The 19,639-nt window shown below is 38.4% G+C and overlaps 1 protein-coding gene across 3 annotated transcripts in view; it reads right to left on the bottom strand.

Moving 5' to 3' along the window:
- Positions 1-508: 508 nt before the first annotated feature.
- LOC145768727 (surfeit locus protein 2-like) overlaps positions 509-19,639 on the bottom strand; it is a 35,841-nt gene continuing 16,710 nt past the window's right edge. For all 3 annotated transcript variants that reach the window (XM_082580304.1, XM_082580307.1, XM_082580305.1), the window contains 5 exons: positions 12,094-12,257; positions 9,679-9,782; positions 2,420-2,488; positions 1,993-2,064; positions 509-975 (listed from right to left, as the gene is read on the bottom strand). In XM_082580304.1, coding sequence (XP_082436430.1) covers positions 743-975; positions 1,993-2,064; positions 2,420-2,488; positions 9,679-9,782; positions 12,094-12,257 — 642 coding nt within the window. In that variant the 3' untranslated portion in view covers positions 509-742. The remainder of the gene's footprint in view (positions 976-1,992; positions 2,065-2,419; positions 2,489-9,678; positions 9,783-12,093; positions 12,258-19,639) is intronic.

Below are 19,639 nucleotides of genomic sequence, written 5' to 3'. Positions count from 1 at the left end.
CTCTGGTGTGAAACTCTCTATCGCCCCTACCTAAACGTTACACTTGGCACTGCTTCTAGCACCGCCACGAAAAGAAGCTTGAGCCATTGATCAAAGCCTTCCAAAACATTGATCTCACACTCAAGCGGCAAAGCATGGAGCATCATTAACAACTTCACTGGGTGCTCAGCAAACTCCCTTCACCAGTGGCCCGTTTCTGTTGTCCTACAGGGATCGGTCCTGGCTCCTCTTCTTTTCAACATCTACACTACAGTACACCCACGACCTGCCTAGCACGGTCTCAGAAAAATATGCATATGCGGATGACCTGACAATTGCAGTGGAAACATAGTTAAAAGTTTTTGCTGCAATGTACTGTAACATACTTTTATTCAAGCTACGATGAGAAAATGTTAACAGGATCACTTTTTTATTTTCAGAATTAACTATAAAATGCTTAGTCTACCCAGTTTGGCTTCAGGTGGTAACTGCCTAAAAACTCAATCACAAATCAAAATAACACCAAAGACAGAATAAGTCGTTTGTATTAATAGCCTATAGGCATACGCAGAATTCAACCAGATGGACATTTAATTCGCACACTATTTCCAAAAGAGCGGACATGATCACAACTGCACCAACAATGTGTGAAATTTCCCTTCATAGACTCACAGCGTCACTTCATTGTCATGTCGTTTCTTCTAACGATAACGATAATCATCAGACAACGATTGTTAAATTAGTGTAAACAAAACCTTGAAAATCAATCGTCGCATGTTAGCAACAACGGCTTCGCTTTAATGCTTTTGGCTATCTTTTCCAAACGCTGTTTTTTTTTTGAAACTGTGCTTTTTGAAGACGGTCCTTTGCGCTTCTTTTGCCCATTTTTGGTGTCACCTGATGTGCCGCCCATTGCAAATTTCTTATTTTTTAGAGGAAGTGGTTGCATTTCTTCATCTTCTGAGGAGCCGATGCTCAATTTCCCAAAGTATTTTTCTATAAACCAGCACATGTATTATAATTCGTGTATTATAGTTCAACCAAGGGTTATTGATTTTTGAAAGTGTACACCCTTGTGGCACATTTTGAAAATTTTAAATAAATATATGCTTTACTAACCTTATTCGCAATAAAAAATCATTGCCTGAGATTAAATTCAAGTAGGCTAACCATTTCCCCTTAAAAAAGACAAGTAAAGTCGCCCCTTTCGCTTGTAAATTAAGAAATAGGATTCCTCAATGGTGTGCTGTAAACATTCCCACCTAAACAACCTCGTTCGTCGTTCCGTTGCTTTTCATGAGTTACCGTAGTATTTTTTATTCCTGCGTCTGATTTCTTAAAATCAACGTACGATAGGCTACTTAAAATATTTTTGTCTAGGGCTACCATATGTCCTCTTTTTGGAGGATTTGTCTTTCGAGAACACTAATAAACGCTCAACTGTCGTATTTTTTACTGTTTGAATTATCTTGTTTATATTTTTAACGGGATTTACTTTTATTTGACTTTTCGGCAACAATTTGTGTTTTTTTTGTAATTGCACGAGTGACCAACGTTTTGGTTATATGCAATCGCCATCTCAGCTTGCAGCAGATTGCGCATCAACATGAATTATCTGTTTCCATGAGTCAAGGTTTTCAGTTAGCCTGTTCACTTGTTCAGTGTTGTCAAATTGAGTTCAGTCCATGTCTGGAAGTTGTCATGCCATCGCCTTAGTGGTCTGAATATTTTTCTCTTTCCGTTAACTTTACCTTCCATGCAGATTTTGCCGGCCCCGTAAATTGATCTTTTAGTCTGGCCGAAAAGTTTTAGGATTTTTGATTTTATTGCATCTGCAAATTTTGGAACATTCTGGTTACCTACTTCTTAACTCTTAAAGCGAAATATTTCTATTTCCAATAAGTCATCCTTTCAATTCTCAGCACACAATTCATTGTTAACTTTTTTAGAATTGCTAGTGATCGACGAAAGCATGCACTTCTTGGAAAAAATTGAGTTAATGTAGGAACCAACCTGGATACAAATCGGAAAAGCTGTCATCAGATTCATAGTTTTCTTTAGTCTCGTCTTTTTCGCCATTCGGTTCTGCAAGAAGTAGGCTATAGTAGTTTTGCATGACCATGTCAGCTTTTAGCTCTTGACTTAAAAGCCAGTTTTAGAAGCATTTCTATATTTGCACATTATGTTGTAGCCACCGCAGAGTCTATGAACAGTCGAGATCAAAGAGGAGATAAAAAGATTACTACAGAGGAAGCAATAAAGGAAAACATTTTATCTTGTAACAGCCTGCCCTACTGAAATAAAAAACACAATAAAAAAATGCGCAAGATGTATATTTTTATCGCTGCCAAATATTTCTTAGCATGTCCAATAATCACCATAGTTTCAAGGATATAATTGACAGTCAATCAAACGGGATCTACTTCATAAAGTGAGTTACCTTCCTGTCTTCTTCGATTATGACATTGCAAAGGAACAAATTTCTCTCCCGATATTTGACATTCTTCCCCTGCAGAAAACATTTCATGAAACAAAATACAATTGGACTGGTAGTTTTGACATGTTTGTCAAATCATAACAGTCATAAATACACGTAAAACAACAAACCCCAAAAAAAATGTTCATTGTTTATCTTTATGCTAAAGGTCAAATTAAACACCTTTGCTGATGCTTCAAACTTTCACACGGCAGAACTGTTTCAGTAGAAAAACTCCTTGTTCCAATTTACATGTTACAGAACCAGTTTGTCCGATTTCAACAAATATACCTATTCTTTATAGTTATTACTATCTGAATCCTTAACAGCCTGTTTCATCTTTAACGGATCATCATAAGTATCTTATTCAAATAGAATCTATTTGAATAAGACCGTTGGTAGGTACAGTTAGGTACAGTTGGTATGATTGTATCAGTTGTAATGTACAATTGTACATTGCAGCCTATAGTTAGCACATGCACATTCCCAGCAATACCGTTCATTTACAATAAACCTTTTTTTTTTGAACAAATTGATTAAGCGTATCATTAAGATAATCATATACGTTTTGATATCAAAACGTCTGACTGTCACAATCAAGGTGCAAATGCCTCGCGATGGCTTGCTTTGTATCTTCAACGAATGTGCTATTTTCATTATGGAATTCTGGTGCGTTGTGTTATTATCGGTTATGACCTGAAGTAACCTCTGATTGAGAAATTTGTATTATGTAACGTATTTCTAGAATCATCTGTAAGCATGCAAATCTAGAAGGTTCTGTTGTTTTTCATGATTTCTGAGCGTCGTTTGTCATGACGTCATAAGGTTGTTTATCAGTAAATGTCCGATTGCGAAATCGTTATTATGTAAGAATCTTCTTGCGAACGTGACCTTCTAGAGACTTCTGTTGTTTACCTTTTAAATGCTACGTGACCGAACGATGGTTCTTTATGATGTAACCTTCTCGAAGTTACTGGACTGAACAGCCAACTATAAATAGTGGTGTAGTTTGTATTTCTATTTTATTCTGAGATTATTATTATGGGAGTTGTATTATGATGAGTTGGTGATGAGAGTTCATTATTGTAGTAGTAGCAGTTGTTAATAGACGCAAAGATTATTGTTGATCGAGAGTGGAAGTATTGAATACGAGTACTGTAAAGCAAAGTTGATGCTAATATAATTTCTGATTGAAATTAGAATCGTATGAGAAGCTGTGAGTGGATCACGTTAAACTCGATCAATAGTCGCAAGCATTGGAATCTATTGCTGTTTACTATTACTTTGATTAATTGTTGGAAGTGGTGAACCATTCGTTGGAGTCCTTCAAGCGTTTTTATATATCATTTCACCAGTAGAACTGTCCGTGAATTTAATTGACTGCTTTTCGGTTTGACCCATTAAACTACGTCATTGAATCTTTCCAAGTCTTTTTCCTGGTAAGAGATAGAAAGAAATCGTGACATTCTGGGGGCTCGTCCGGGATTAACCGAAAAAAATTTAACCGAAAAACCGAAGAATACCGAAAGATTTATTGAAAGAATAATAAATTAATGTCAAGATGGCGGATACTGTCAAACATGAGATGATTGAAGACTTAGGGAGCATGGCTGAACGAATGGGGCTGACTGGTAATGAGAAGTCTCAGTTTGTGATAGAAGAGTATCACAAGATAATGGACCAAAAAGCTCAGCGAGAAGCTGACGAAAGAGAAGATAGAAGAGCTGCTCGTGAAATAAGGAAAGCAGAACTTGAAGCAGAAGAAAAACGAGCACAGCGTGAACTTGAAGCTGAAGCAGAGGAGAAGCGGGCGCAGCGCGAAGCTGAAGAAAAACAAGCTCAACGAGAAGCTGAAGCTGAAGAAAAACAAGCTCAACGAGAAGCTGAAGAGAAACAAGCGCAGCGCGAAGTAGAAGCTGAAGAAAGAAGAGCGCAATATGAATTGGAAAAGTTAAAACTTGAATTAGAAAGACAAAAGCTGGACATTGGTGAGCGATCTAATTCTATTAATGATAATGCTCGAGATGTTATTGTGGCGCAAGTTAGACGTCCAGATTTGCCATCATTTGTTGAAGAAAAAGATGAGTTGGATAGTTATTTGTTAAGATTTGAAAGATATGCTACAATAGCCAAATTAGAGAAGTCGACGTGGGCTACCCAGCTAAGCATGTTATTATCGGGACAAGCTCTTGATGTATATTCAAGACTTTCACAAGAAGAAGCCATGAATTACGACAGATTGAAGTTAGCTCTGTTAAAGCGATACAATTTTACCGAGCATGGATACCGTCAAAGATTCCGTGAGGCAAAGCCTGAACGACACGAAAGCCCAGGTCAATTTATTGAACGTTTAAGAAACCTTTTGTTAAAATGGTTTGAACTTTCGGGGGCCGAACAATCATTGGACGGATTGGCAAACCTTATAGTTAAGGAACAATTCACAGATTCATGTTCAAAAGATCTGTCTGTTTATTTAATGGAGAGAAGTCCAAAGACTCTAGAAGACATAGCCAGTGTGGCGGAACAGTACTTGGTTGCTCATGGCAAGAAATTGGCGCATAAAGAACCATTTCGTCGCAATACTGACAAAGGTCATACCAGTAGTTTTCACAAGAGCCTTTCTACCAGTGAAATTCGTTGCTTTAAATGCAATGGGATAGGTCATAAAGCTATTGATTGTCGGACTAAACCCAGGGATGGACGAAGGTGGTGCAATTTCTGCAGTAGATATGGACATGAAACGAAGGAATGCAGAGACAAGCCGCGTTCTCAAACCACAAATCAGCCGCCGAGGAACGTGACCGGTACTGTAGCTCACCGAGTGGGATGTGCTATCCAAATTCAAACTTTATTACCAGAAGAGGAGATTCCAGATGAGAGTGGTGGTTGGTCAGAAAGGAAGAAAATGGAAGATATATCTGAAGAAAAACAAATTAACACTAATTTGCCCATAGCGGTTGGAAAAGTGGGACATAAGGAGGTGAAGGTTTTACGGGATACTGGATGTACCGGTATAATTATTAAAAGAAGCTTAGTCAGTGAAGATCAATTGACTGGTGAAACGGGTCATACCACGGCAATTGATACCAGGTTAATTCAAGGACCTTTAGCGAGAGTGCATATCGATACTCCTTACCTTACCGGAATTGTGGAAGCCTTATGTTTGGAAAGGTGTTTGTTTGATCTAGTGATTGGTAATGTGGATGAAGCAAGGGCACCTGGTGAACCTGATCCGGAGTGGGGTATATCTGCCGCCGCTGTTACGAGGGCACAGGCAAGGAAGAGGGAAGATAATGTAAAGCCTCTAAAGGTAGCTGAGGTACAATCCAAATTAACCGTTACGAGGGATAAATTGGCTGAGATTCAAGAAAACGACCTGACTCTGAAGAAATTTGTTAATATGAAAGAGCCAATTAAAAGAGGAAATTTTGAGGTTCAATATGAAAAGTGTAGAAAAATCCTTCGTCGAAAACGTAAAAGATTAGATACCGGAGAAGTATGGAGCCAAATTGTAGTGCCAAAGGAATTAAGAAAACAAGTGATGAAGATTGCTCATGACTCCATTTTTGGTGGACATATGGGTGTGAAAAGAACGGAAGATCGAATCAACACCAATTTCTTTTGGCCAGGGATGCATAGTGACGTTGTGAGCTTCTGTAGATCTTGTGATATATGCCAGAAAACAGTTTCGAAGGGGAGAGTTGGAAGAGCTCCTTTAGGGAAGATGCCGGTAATTGACCTACCCTTTAAACGAGTTGCAATCGATTTGATAGGACCGATTGCTCCCGTTAGTGATGACGGTCATCGTTACATTCTGACCCTAGTAGACTACGCCACAAGGTATCCAGAAGCTGTACCATTGAAAAGGATAGATACTGAAACTGTAGCTGAGGCTTTGATCGATATTTACAGTAGGCTGGGTATTCCTGAGGAGGTCTTGAGCGACCTAGGAACACAGTTTGTTTCTGATTGCATGAACGAGGTATCCCGTTTACTTTCCATTAAGTCACTCAGGACTACTCCATACCATCCCATGTGTAATGGATTAGTGGAACGTTTTAATGGAACACTAAAGAAGATGTTAAGGAGGCTTTGTAGCGAACAGCCCAGACAGTGGCACCGATTTATTAATCCCTTGTTGTTCGCGTACAGAGAGGTACCCCAAGAATCAACTGGATTCTCCCCCTTTGAACTATTGTATGGGAGGACCATTAGAGGGCCAATGAAGATTCTAAGGGAATTCTGGACCAATGAATCCGATTCTTCAGAAGTAAAAACTAGCTATCAATATGTTTTGGAACTTAAGGAACGCCTAGAAGAAACTATGAAGATTGCCAAGGAAGAGCTAGAGAAAAGCCAAATAAAACATAAAAAATATTTTGACCGGAAAACGACAAGGAAAAACTTGAAGGAAGGGGACAAGGTGCTGATTTTGCTGCCGAGTGACAACAACAAATTGTTGATGCAATGGAAAGGCCCTTACCAAATTAAAAAGAAGGTCGGAGAAAATGACTTTCTCGTTTCTCTTCGTAACAAGCTAAAAACGTATCATGCTAATCTTTTGAAGTTGTACTATGATCGAGATGAAGACGCTAAAAGCAAGAAGCAAATGTTCCAAGATTCTTTACAAGTGTCAGAGCCCATGGTGACATTAACAGGATTAATGGAACATCAAGATAACGAAGATTATAGTGTCGATGATGATGAGTTACTAGAGTTAGGAAATTGCCATAGAAGAGAAAATATCAACGATGTGGTTATTGACTCCAAGCTGCCGGACGTACAAAGGAGAGAAATCAATGATTTACTGAAGAAACATAAGGAATTATTTTCAGATCTACCTGGAAAAACAAAAGTCACTAGCCATCGAATCAACGTGACCACTGATATACCAATGCGTTCTAAACCTTATCCTTTGCCATATGCTGTTCGAGAAAATTTGAAGAAGGAAATGGAAGAAATGGAACAGCAAGGAATCATTCGTAAATCGACATCTCCATATGCTTCACCGATTGTTATCGTGAAAAAGAAAGATGGATCCAATCGAATTTGCGTCGACTATCGGAAGCTCAATAAGATTACACTCGGAGATCCAGAACCGATGACCACGGCCGAAGGTTTATTTCAACGCCTGGGTAAGAGCAAATATTTTACGAAGATTGATTTAAGTAAGGGTTATTGGCAAATTCCAGTGGAAGAAAAGGATATTCCCAAGACTGCTTTTGTGACGCCAGATGCAATGTATGAGTTCATTCGAATGCCGTTTGGTATGAAAAACTCTGGCGCGACGTTAGTGCGCGCAATCAGAAAAATTCTATCCGGAATGGATAATGTAGAAAGTTACATTGATGATTTGATTATACACACTAAAGATTGGGACACACATCTACGGACACTCGACGAACTGTTTGGGCGCCTTCGTGTCGCTAATTTAACAGCCCGCCCGTCAAAATGCGTTGTTGCGACCAAGGATGTGGAATTTTTGGGTCATATAGTGGGATATGATTGGATTACGCCAAATGAAGAAAACCTAAAGAAAATTCGTAACGCGAAACGTCCCAAGACTAAAAAGGAGGTGCGTTCTTTCTTTGGCTTGCTAAGTTATTACAGGGATCATATTCCATCTTTTGCTACGATTGCTGCGCCTCTAAGTGATCTAACTAAGAAGGGGATGCCAAACAACGTAATGTGGAAAGAAGAACAAGAGAGAGCGTTTCGAACACTACAGGAAAGTCTTCTGCAAAGACCAATTCTGAAATTGCCCGATCATGATAAGGAATTCCTCGTGCGAACCGATGCATCAAACGTTGGTATTGGAGCAGTGATGATGCAAAGACACAATGACAAACTATATCCAGTCACATATGCCAGTAAGAAGCTAACCAATGCCGAACAGAAATACTCAACGATAGAAAAGGAATGCCTTGCAATAATTTGGGGCATTAATAAATTCCGTCTGTTTTTGATGGGAAAACCATTTATTTTGCAAACGGATCATAAGCCATTAACTTTCCTTTCCCACGCCAAATTTCAAAACGATCGGATAATGCGTTGGGCTTTGGCATTGCAAGTGTATGACTATCATATTGAAGACATTCCGGGCAAGGACAATATTGTGGCCGATTATATGAGTCGAATAAACATTGATTAACTTGACAGTTGCTCAGCTGCATACCGCTGTGGCGAATAACGTTTTTTTTTGGTGTTTTATTTTGTAGTGTGTTTTATATTGATTGTGTTGTTATATTGTTTGCAACAATATTCTAAGGGGGGCGTATGTCACAATCAAGGTGCAAATGCCTCGCGATGGCTTGCTTTGTATCTTCAACGAATGTGCTATTTTCATTATGGAATTCTGGTGCGTTGTGTTATTATCGGTTATGACCTGAAGTAACCTCTGATTGAGAAATTTGTATTATGTAACGTATTTCTAGAATCATCTGTAAGCATGCAAATCTAGAAGGTTCTGTTGTTTTTCATGATTTCTGAGCGTCGTTTGTCATGACGTCATAAGGTTGTTTATCAGTAAATGTCCGATTGCGAAATCGTTATTATGTAAGAATCTTCTTGCGAACGTGACCTTCTAGAGACTTCTGTTGTTTACCTTTTAAATGCTACGTGACCGAACGATGGTTCTTTATGATGTAACCTTCTCGAAGTTACTGGACTGAACAGCCAACTATAAATAGTGGTGTAGTTTGTATTTCTATTTTATTCTGAGATTATTATTATGGGAGTTGTATTATGATGAGTTGGTGATGAGAGTTCATTATTGTAGTAGTAGCAGTTGTTAATAGACGCAAAGATTATTGTTGATCGAGAGTGGAAGTATTGAATACGAGTACTGTAAAGCAAAGTTGATGCTAATATAATTTCTGATTGAAATTAGAATCGTATGAGAAGCTGTGAGTGGATCACGTTAAACTCGATCAATAGTCGCAAGCATTGGAATCTATTGCTGTTTACTATTACTTTGATTAATTGTTGGAAGTGGTGAACCATTCGTTGGAGTCCTTCAAGCGTTTTTATATATCATTTCACCAGTAGAACTGTCCGTGAATTTAATTGACTGCTTTTCGGTTTGACCCATTAAACTACGTCATTGAATCTTTCCAAGTCTTTTTCCTGGTAAGAGATAGAAAGAAATCGTGACACTGACCAATAGGTGGTACACTTGACCGACTTCGTCAGTAGTATTATAAAAACAGCACATAAAAAATTACATCTTTTCTTGGCCTTTATAAACTTCTTTCCATCGACATGTCTTTTGATATGATGAGGAATATTGTTGACATGCTTCAACGTTAACTTGCAAAATAACTGATGCCTGAAAAAACAAATTTTCCACTAGCATAATAGCTGCAATACTGCATTTAACAAGCCAACTGAAACCAAAATCATGCATACTTGTATGCAGTATAATAAAAACAGAATGGTTCATTTCGGTGCGGCCGAATTGGAATCACGGTCTTAAAGATAACTGTTTTGGTGTGGACGATTTTGAAAATTTCAATCTGGCCAACAACCTTTCCGCAGAATGCAAGTATTCACCTGCTTTTGAAAATATACCCAAATGTGACGAACATAGGCGCCAGGTTTTGAAAATGGCCGGGGGGGGGCAAACTTTCTAGCCGACTGATTGCTTACATTCAAAATGCTGATGTTTGTTTATCAGCATTGATGTTTGTTTGCGTCTATCTGCCTTTGTATATCGCCAAGCTTTATAATGTAGGCTCAGGCCTCGAAATTCACGGCGGATATGTCCGCCGTCACAGCATGTGATGTCTGCGGGAAGTACCATCTAAATCGGTCATATTTGTCCGCCAAGAAATAACACAGGAACTAGCGATACAAATCGTCATTGCATAGCACGAACAATTGTTGCAATAATATATTTTCCAGCGCGCATCTAGAAAATGTGAATACTGTATCCCTTAGCTTCCATTCAAGGAGAAAAACTTTCGATTTTTACGTTGCTTCAACGATTGATGACATTGAATCAGCGTAACAAAGGTGAATTCTTCGCTAAGAATCGATAGGAGTACAGGTATTTCTACACTAATCACGCGCAATTTAGTTCACGTTTTACGTCACAATGTCTGGCTTTGATCTCCGAGTCATAATGATATGGCAAGGTTGGTTACTAAATTAGATTATACGAGTAGGCTATTTCAGCAAGATGCAACAAATTTTGTTAAGTTTTGGTATTACAGTAAGAAATGACCCAAGGAAAATTCACTTTCGCTCACATGACACACAAAAATAAACTTAAAGAAAAAAGCCTGTGAAACTTTGCACAGCAGAAAATAGTAGCGTTGGTGTAGAAATTTTCCCACTCCTGCCCAGAGCATTGTGATGCAACAAGCCACACGACCTCGTTCGGTGGAAGTTAATCAGTTATGTGACGTATTGACCAGCTACACGGCGCTTTGACTCTTCAAGAGCAAGTCGTTGGTCTGATGAAAGCCTTTCAGAGTGACTACTGATTTTTTCAAAGCCTTCTAAAACCGTAGTTAGAGTTCTGAAATGGCGAAGAATTATTATCAAGATAAAGTGATTAAGCATGACGATCGACGGCTAAAACTGGTGTGTCCGCCGTGAGACTTAATTTGTCCGCCGAGATAGCTGCTCAGACCGGACACGTTTGTCCGCGTCAACAAAAACGAATTTCGAGGCCTGTAGGCTACTTCGAATTATGTGCTGGTCACTTTGAACTTTAGCTCTTAGGCTAATACACGTAGACACTAAACCGAGCAAACTGCACCTCGTTATTGACACTACCAAGAAAAAACAAAGCCGAAGAAATCAAGAAAAACGTTTTTTAATCATTGTTACTATGCTTCAACGGCACCATGCTGGCGGTTATCAGCTACCGTACTTCTGTTTCTTTTGTTATCTTAGGAGCAGCGCTCTTGTTGCAACAAGTAGATCTTTTAATTGAGATCGATCCGCAATGAAGGTCAAACTAACGCAAATCTGAACTTAGAAACATTTGATTTAGGATTTTATTTTAATAATTTGCGGGGAATCGGGCAACCACCCCGAGCTAAATTCATGGGGGGGCGCCGCCCCTCCGGAGTCGGCGCCTATGGTGACGAAGTATTTACAGTAGAAGAAAAACACACTGTAAATTTGGCTAATCAGTTAATTCAAATTAACAAAGTATGAGCTTTACGGCATAAACGAATTCATTTTGGAAACATAAGACTGGAAAGTTCAAAGCACATTCTTCATTATCCAGCAGGTTTTGTCCCATTGCAGAATCACTAGATAATATTTTATGAACAAATTATTTTATTGTTATTATATATATTTATTACATTGATTTTTAAAAATAAAATATAAAAATTATTATAAAATCACCTTCATAAAATCACAATCAAAAGACTTTTAGGTATATTTTATTCTGACGACCTCCTGAAGAAAGTCAGACAAAATCTGCAGCAATGAGCAACATTCTACCCGCCATTTTAAAATACTTACATTCTGTGGAAACGTTGTGTGCCAGATTGAAATTTTCAAATTCGTCCACACCAAAACAGTTATCTCTAAGACGACGTCTCCGATTTGGCGGCACTGATATGAGCCATTCTGTGTTCAAACTAAAGGTGGCAAGCAAATATAACCAGTGCACTTACTCATGTCCGTGTTTGTTGCTTTGTGTTAAATGTGGCTCATACTTATCAACGGTAATTTTGCCATGAAAGTCTTTAGCCAGACGTTTGTATCTCTTCCCATTAATGTGTTGCATAATCACTTCTAGTTTGCTCAACATCTCATGATTGGTGACTGCACATTTTATCTGAGAAAGTTTAATTTTTTGAAATCTTGATCTACTTAAAACACTTGTGGACGGATGATATATATAATACGTGAGAAAACTTTTGCAATAAGACAGGTGCCATTTATCCACACAAAACTTTCAGCAATTCTTTATTTTAATATTTGTAACATTATTAAGTTGCACACTGGGGTAACCACTGAACTGAAAATCCATTCAGAAACAAACTTACAGTAAAAATAAAAAAATCTCTGAATTTAATCCCGTCTAGCAGGCTAACCGCGGAATGGCCCGTTTCGGCTAGTTCCCTATTCGGCTACAGTTTTGAATTGTATTTTATTCCACAATATTCCACAACTAAAATCGGAAATTTCAACAGCACAGTTTGAATTTTTACATTAAAAATGATAACAGAGAGATGTATGTCCGATTCTTCCGTTTATTAGAATTTTGTATTTTATTCCACAATATCGTTTCTTTTGCCTTCTTGCATTTTATCCAGTGTTTACCTTTGAGTGCCATCCCAGACGGCAAAATCCGTCATTTTTACATTGATTCAACGTCTGCAGACGTTGAATCAGTGTAAAAATGACGAATTTTGTTGTCTGGGTTGGTTTAAAATAAGTGTTATACATCAACATTTTTCATGATTAACAATAGAGGTTAATGAAATAAAGTCTCAGCGAAAACGTGTCAACGAAAAAAAGACAGTTGCCAAATAGTGTTTGACATAAAAGATGAAGTTAAAACCTAAGTGGCAGTTTAGAATAAACCTGGGTTTCGGCATTACATGACCTGGAATTTTAGTTTTGGTCTCAATCTCATTATCATGATTCGGAGTAAGATCTTTGTTAGATGATTCACAAGGCTAATTGTTCTGTGGAGTGAGCATTCTGTTGCTCCGGTTTTCTTTGGTAAAGTTATGAATATGGAACGTACCATATCACTAGGGATGTTTCCGATGTCATAAATATGATTTAAGATCTCAGTGGTTAGGTCTAAACCCCACTCATCTAAAGCTTTGATAATTTCAACTATAAAAGAAACGATATTGTGAAATAAAATACAACATTCTCTAAATAAACAGAAAGCATCGTTAGATTTGGAATTTTGTAATAGTTGAGGATTCTAATACCATATATTCTAAGTTTGCATACAGACGATATTGTCTGAGTTCGTTCAAAATAAGTGTTTTACATCAAAACAACATTTTTCATGATTAACAATAGAGGTTAATGAGATAAAGTCTCAGCAAAAACGTATCAACGAAAAAAAGACAGTTGCCAAATAGCGTTTGACATAAAAGGTGAAGTTAAAACTAAGTGGCAGTTTAGAATAAATCTGGGTTTCGGCGTTACATGACCTGGAATTCCTTTGGTTACTTCCTTCGTTAGACTCTCAGTTGATGTTACTTTATCATGACAAAGGAATCGACGTACGCAACGACATGTACGCAACGACATGCAAACGGTCGGAATGCAAAAGAAACGATATTGCGGAATAAAATACAAAATTCTCTAAATAAACAGAAGGCGTCGTTAAATTATTTATCGTTGGATTTTCAAAAAATTGCCGAATAGGGAACTAGCCGAAAAAGACTGTAGCCGAATAGGGAACTAGCCGAATCGGACTAGCCGATTTGGACTAGCCGAATCGGACTAGCCGATTGGACTGTAGCCGAATAGCAGCAGACCCGGCTAACCGACATAAAAAAATAGGAGTGTGCAAGACTCCAACCAACCAGTCCGCCCCGATAGCTCAGTTGGTTAGCGTGTGACTTCTGAAACAAAGAAGCTTCAAGATCAAACGGCGCTGGTTCGAGTTTCGGGGTGTGCGCTTGAGCAACGTACGTTAAGGACTGCTCTCCATTCAGCGGCATCTAATGAATGGAATAATACCCCGGCAACAAGACTTCAACAATCGGAACCTTCACTCTGTCAGTATCGGTGACCGGGCCTGCGTCAGTGATTCAAAGCCTCTATAAGTATATATTGGAAACTGCCAGGATTAAGCTCTGCAAGAAGCTTTCCCAGTCCGAGGATAAAGATTCAATCAATCAAAAAACTCAAAACCAGGCCTCGAAACAACTTTTTTTTTCAGGCGGCCAAACGTGTCCGACTGAAGGAAGCTGTTCGGCGGCCAATCACAAGCACATGGCGGCCATCGGAACTTCGACAAGCATCAACATACAGTCTTAAAATTAGCACATTTTACTTTGGCAGAAACATTGCCGAGGCCAAATGACAAAAGTTGAAATTACCTCGGCAATTGTTGTAAACGTTTATTAGAAACATTTGTACCAAAACATGTAAAACGAGAAGCGAAAAATATACTAAAGCAGGCTATCACGACCGCACTGTTCGATTTGTTGTGATGTAATAATAACAAAAGTAGCGATAAAGCAAGCAACCAGATACGCACGTCGCACGCTGTTACAGTAAGTTACGTTAAATAACTCATGGGGGAGGGGAGAATAAGTTAATTTTGGGTTGATTCAACGTTCGAGTCAACACAAATCGATTTAATTTTCCGGCGGGTAATATTGCGTAACAACGAAGCCCAATCAGAAATTTACGTTTGTTTTACTTTACTGCGACATTTAGCAACGTTGAATTATCATAAAATAACGTTAATTGCTCAACCAGGTACCGGTAACAAATTAATAGCTCCCTGCGAGAAGATTGCCTGGATTTACGTATAACTATATAGCTAACATAATTTCGGCACAATTGGGATACTGCGATCAACACAAAGTCTGTTTGATAAAGAACTAGACTCTGTCAGACTTGCCTCATCAAGGCGTAACCGTTTGCTCACTGGTGTTGGACGCTATGATGCAGACATGTTGCGCTGCGGTTTGGCAGAGAGTGCTGCTTGTGAGTGTGGTGAAATGCAGACGGCAGCCCACATTATCAAGGATTGCCAGCTATACAGACCACCTCATGGTATGGAAGGCCTAGTTTCCATCGATGACGACACCAGGCAGTGGCTAACCAACGGATGCCCTGACATATGGCGACAACACGAGAGAAGAAGCTATCAGAATCGGAATCATCAGATGCTGTATCGAAGCACGAGGTTGTCGCGACATCACTGGAATCAGACACATCAAGAGGCTCATCGCTTGACTGTAAATCTACACCGTCTTCGCCGTTCGCAATAAAGCGTCCACTAGGGTGGATAAAAAAAACGAATTTTTGAGTTCAGCCAAAAGATGCAGTTTGGGCTATCTTTTACATTGGTATTTGAAAAAACATTTTTTGACTCCGTTTGACCCCTATCCAAGAGCGCTCTAGTGGCCGCCGAGCCAAAATTCCTTAAATTAGCCATAATACTTTTTCTAGTGGGTGTCTAACCCCACTAAATCAAGTCTTAGGAAGTCACTTCTGCAGTCTAAAATGATGCATGGGCAGCCAAAATTGCATAATGACATTTTTGCTCTATAAAAGGCATTTTATGGGAAAGAAATGGCATTTTCAGATATTTTGGGCAGTTTTATGGATAAAGTACTAAAAAAAGTGTAACCTAGGTAAAACACACTAGGATGTGACCATTTGTGTGCAAACTGGCCTCTAGTCCAATGAGGTGGTTGAGGTGATGTGAGGTCCAATAGACTACAGAAGCATACGATAGTGCAGCTGCATGCCGCACATTTTTATTTGATAGTGTAGACTTTACTATTGCATTTATTACAGCTTTAGATATTGTTTATTTCAATGTTTGTAAATATCTGATCAGACTTAACTTAATTGAGTTCATATGATGTTTAATAGAGGCAAAACTTGCATTTGGCTTCTGAATAAACATCCCATTGAACACATCCTGGGTAGTGTGCACACAACCCCCTTGTTTTTTACTTTTTTTTGTACTATTGACTTGTAGATTTGTGAGATTGTTCCACTAGCCAAGAATCTTTGCTGGTCCATAAATCAGTAGAATTGGAGCACGTTTATGTGGGCCACCATCCCTATCAAATTTTCAAGTTTGCCATTAAGTAAATATTGAATTACCGGTATTTTCACGCTTCTCAACAGAATTTGTATGTTTCAACAAAATAATATGCATAAAACTTTTGCCTTTTCGACTATCTATCGTACAGGGAATTAAAAGAATATGCTCGTCTAAGATACGAGTTGTCTGTGAATTCACATTTTTTACGCGTTCGAATAGCTAAATATACAACTCCAGTGAGCGGAAGTGGTCTAAAATTCTAATTTCGCACTGGAAATAGATCAAATACCACATAGAACGTTACCAATAGGCTAGTAAGTTTGCTACATGAAAACCTGGTAATGGTATTGAATCTGTATGTATACAGTAACTGTAAACTTTTACAAACACATTTTGTCACAGAAGGCAATGTGATCGACTAGTCCAGTGGTTCTCAACCTTTTTTCTTTCGTGGCCCATTTTTGTTACACAAAAATTCTTGTGGCCCATTAATTGTTTATGCAAGAAAAAAACTGCAAAATAGATTTAAAAACAAAATAACAGATTATACCGTGCAATCGTGCATCAATGAGATGCGTGCTCCTGAACGTTATTGACCAACTTGTAGTTACAGTGGTTTTCAACGTTAATGCCATATTCCTTCTTTGAAAGACACAACTATTGTCAATTTCTCCCCACAATAATAGACAAAAAATACTAAAAACAGATTTGCACAAATTTTAGTAGGCTACCGCTTTCAGTTAGGCTATGATTTGATGGTAATCACAAAGTTGTCTATTACATCATCAAGTGTCATGTGCTACGTGCTATGTGTTCAGTCATAAATAAATTAACCATTTCAATAGATTTTTTAGATAAATTTACATTTGCAGTAGAGCAGGGGTTCCCAACCTGGGGGCCATGGCCCCCTAGTGGGCCATGAGCCTTTTTCAAGGGCGCCATGAAAAAATTTAAAAAATAATCATTTTTTTATATATATATTATCTCTAAGTCCACTCTAGTAAATTTAAATAAAATACTAGAATTACTAGTTACAATAAATACTATTATACAATAAATATTATACAATAAATACAATAAATAAATTAGAATTACATAAAATACTAGTAAATTTTGTCCAAATCTTGGTGCTCAAAGCGAGCTCTTGAAGTTGCAAGAAGAGACGGAAACCCGATTGAGCTTTGAGAAAGATAGTTTGACCACATTTTGGGCAAAACTAAGCAAATTGTGCCCAAAGCTTAATGAAATTGTCATGCCATTGCTGTTGCCTCCCATCAACATATCTTTGTGAATGTGGGTTTTCAACAATATTACTTCTGAAGACAAAGCAGCGCAGTGTCTATTCAACATGACATGCGGCTTGCTCTTTCCACCACCAAACCAGCAATTAAGACATTGTCAGAGCAAAAACAAGCTCAACCATTGCATTAACTGCATATGCAATAATAATAACTAATTAATGTACTATCATGTTTATTGTGTGTTGTATTTATATCATTTTATCATTCTAACTACCGGTTACTGTATAAACAAGTTTTCTAATTAAAATGACGTTTCTTAATTTTTACAAAAGGTTGAAAAAAATAGGGGGCCATTGATTTTTCAAAATTTTCAAAAGGGGCCACGGTGTAAAAAAGGTTGGGAACCCCTGCAGTAGAGGGTGGTAAATAATGCAGTAGAGGGTGATGAGGATAAAATGCTTGCTTCACATGCTATGGTTGTTAAGATTGCTTGTCATTTTAGTGGTAACTATTCTACATGTTTTGCCCTGCAAAAAATTAACTGCCGAACAGCTGAAGGAACTCCTTAGTCCTTATTGAAGCTGCCTTAGCTGTAGTTAGTGCTGGCGGTACTATAATTTCTTTGATATGTGACAATTGCAGCACCAACCGCAGTGTATATCCAAAACTTGGAGGACGAGGAACTTGTCAAGTATTGTCAGTTCAAGAGCAATAAATGTTCGCTACAACCGGATTACAGCTAGTGGCCAGACACTATCATTCGTCATAAATTGCAATGAGTACAAAGCTTACTGGAGTGATATTCAGAAGGTTTATAAACGAGATTGACAGGGCTACTCCTATTCGCTTAACAAAGCTGACACACACCGCTGTTTTCCCCAAACCCCTTCAACGTCAGAGCATACCATTGGTATGTCAATTGTCAAGTGATCAATGGCAACACTGTGGCTTTAAAGGATTCACTGAGCTTCAGTGAAGGCCCCATCATTCTCACCCAAACAATGAGTGAGTGTTTAAAAGATGATGAATGTGAAAGACCGTTTCTCAGCTATCCATCTGCACGACAAACCCAGACAGCCTTGGACAGTAGACTGTACACTACATAGGGTGCGGCTGATGCCCAGTGAAATTCAAAACTTGATTGTAGAAACTCTAACTTTTTTTTGGAAGTGAGGCTTGGTGTAAAAAGCTTAAATATTAAGTTTCAGCAAAATTAAATAAAGTCTAGGGGGTCCAGATTGCAATCAGACTTTTATAGGATTATCGATTTTCCCAAATTTTAATTTTGACATTACATTGAGTGATTTATGTTTTTAAAAATTTGAGTGATTTTTATATGTTCATGTGATACCAGCTAATTTTTGTAAATCATTGCAAATTATAGTTTTTATGCTGTGAACAGCAACTTAGGTTTCACTTAGAACCAGTGTGTCAATTTAGGGGTAATTTTGCATACTTAGTGCAACGGAATTTCTGAAATTTTTGCAGAATTATGGCAAACTCACCAAGTTTAGGCAAAATCTGTGGAGCATAGGCCTACTTTGCAAAAAATTTCAAAAATGGTGTCTTCGGATCGCAAATTCTTTGAATGAATACCCTGTTCAGAACACACCATAACTGACACTTCAAAATCAGTGTTTTATACTTTTAATGCCATTTACCACAGCGCTGTGTAGGCTTTAGCCATAATAAATTTAATATAAGCACTCCTTTTGTTTGTTTTGTTTTATTATCTTTATCCTGCATTGCGGGAAAGCGGACTTGAGCGCTATGCATCGGTGTACGCCTTCCGACGTACGCCTTCCGTACGCCGCAGCCGAGTAGTTCTTGACTGTTTGTAAGGTGTGCCGAACACCTTACAAACAGTCAAGAACTACTCAATCAACTTAGAGACATGCCACGAGACACCCTGAGAAAATTCAACTTTTCCTTCAGCCTGGATGTGACAGCAATGTACACCTCCATCCCTCCTAAGGAAGCGATCAACAACGTAATCCAAAAGCTGTCGACAGGAAAAACACAACTATGCAGCCCGTTCCACCCTGAAAAGATCGGTTCCCTTCTCAAGATTATCCTTCAGAACAACGTCTTCACTTTCAAGGAGAAGTTCTATAGCCAAGTCGGCGGTCTACCAATGGGAAACGCCGTATCTGGAGTCCTCGCCATCCTCTTCATGGACACCCTAGAAAAACAGACACTGCGGAACCAGAC

The sequence above is a fragment of the Aplidium turbinatum genome, chromosome 4, assembly GCF_918807975.1.
Source record: "Aplidium turbinatum chromosome 4, kaAplTurb1.1, whole genome shotgun sequence".
Lineage (NCBI taxonomy): Eukaryota > Metazoa > Chordata > Ascidiacea > Aplousobranchia > Polyclinidae > Aplidium > Aplidium turbinatum.
The sequence above is the reverse complement of the archived record's forward strand: the minus strand, read 5'-3'. Positions and strand labels throughout refer to the sequence as shown.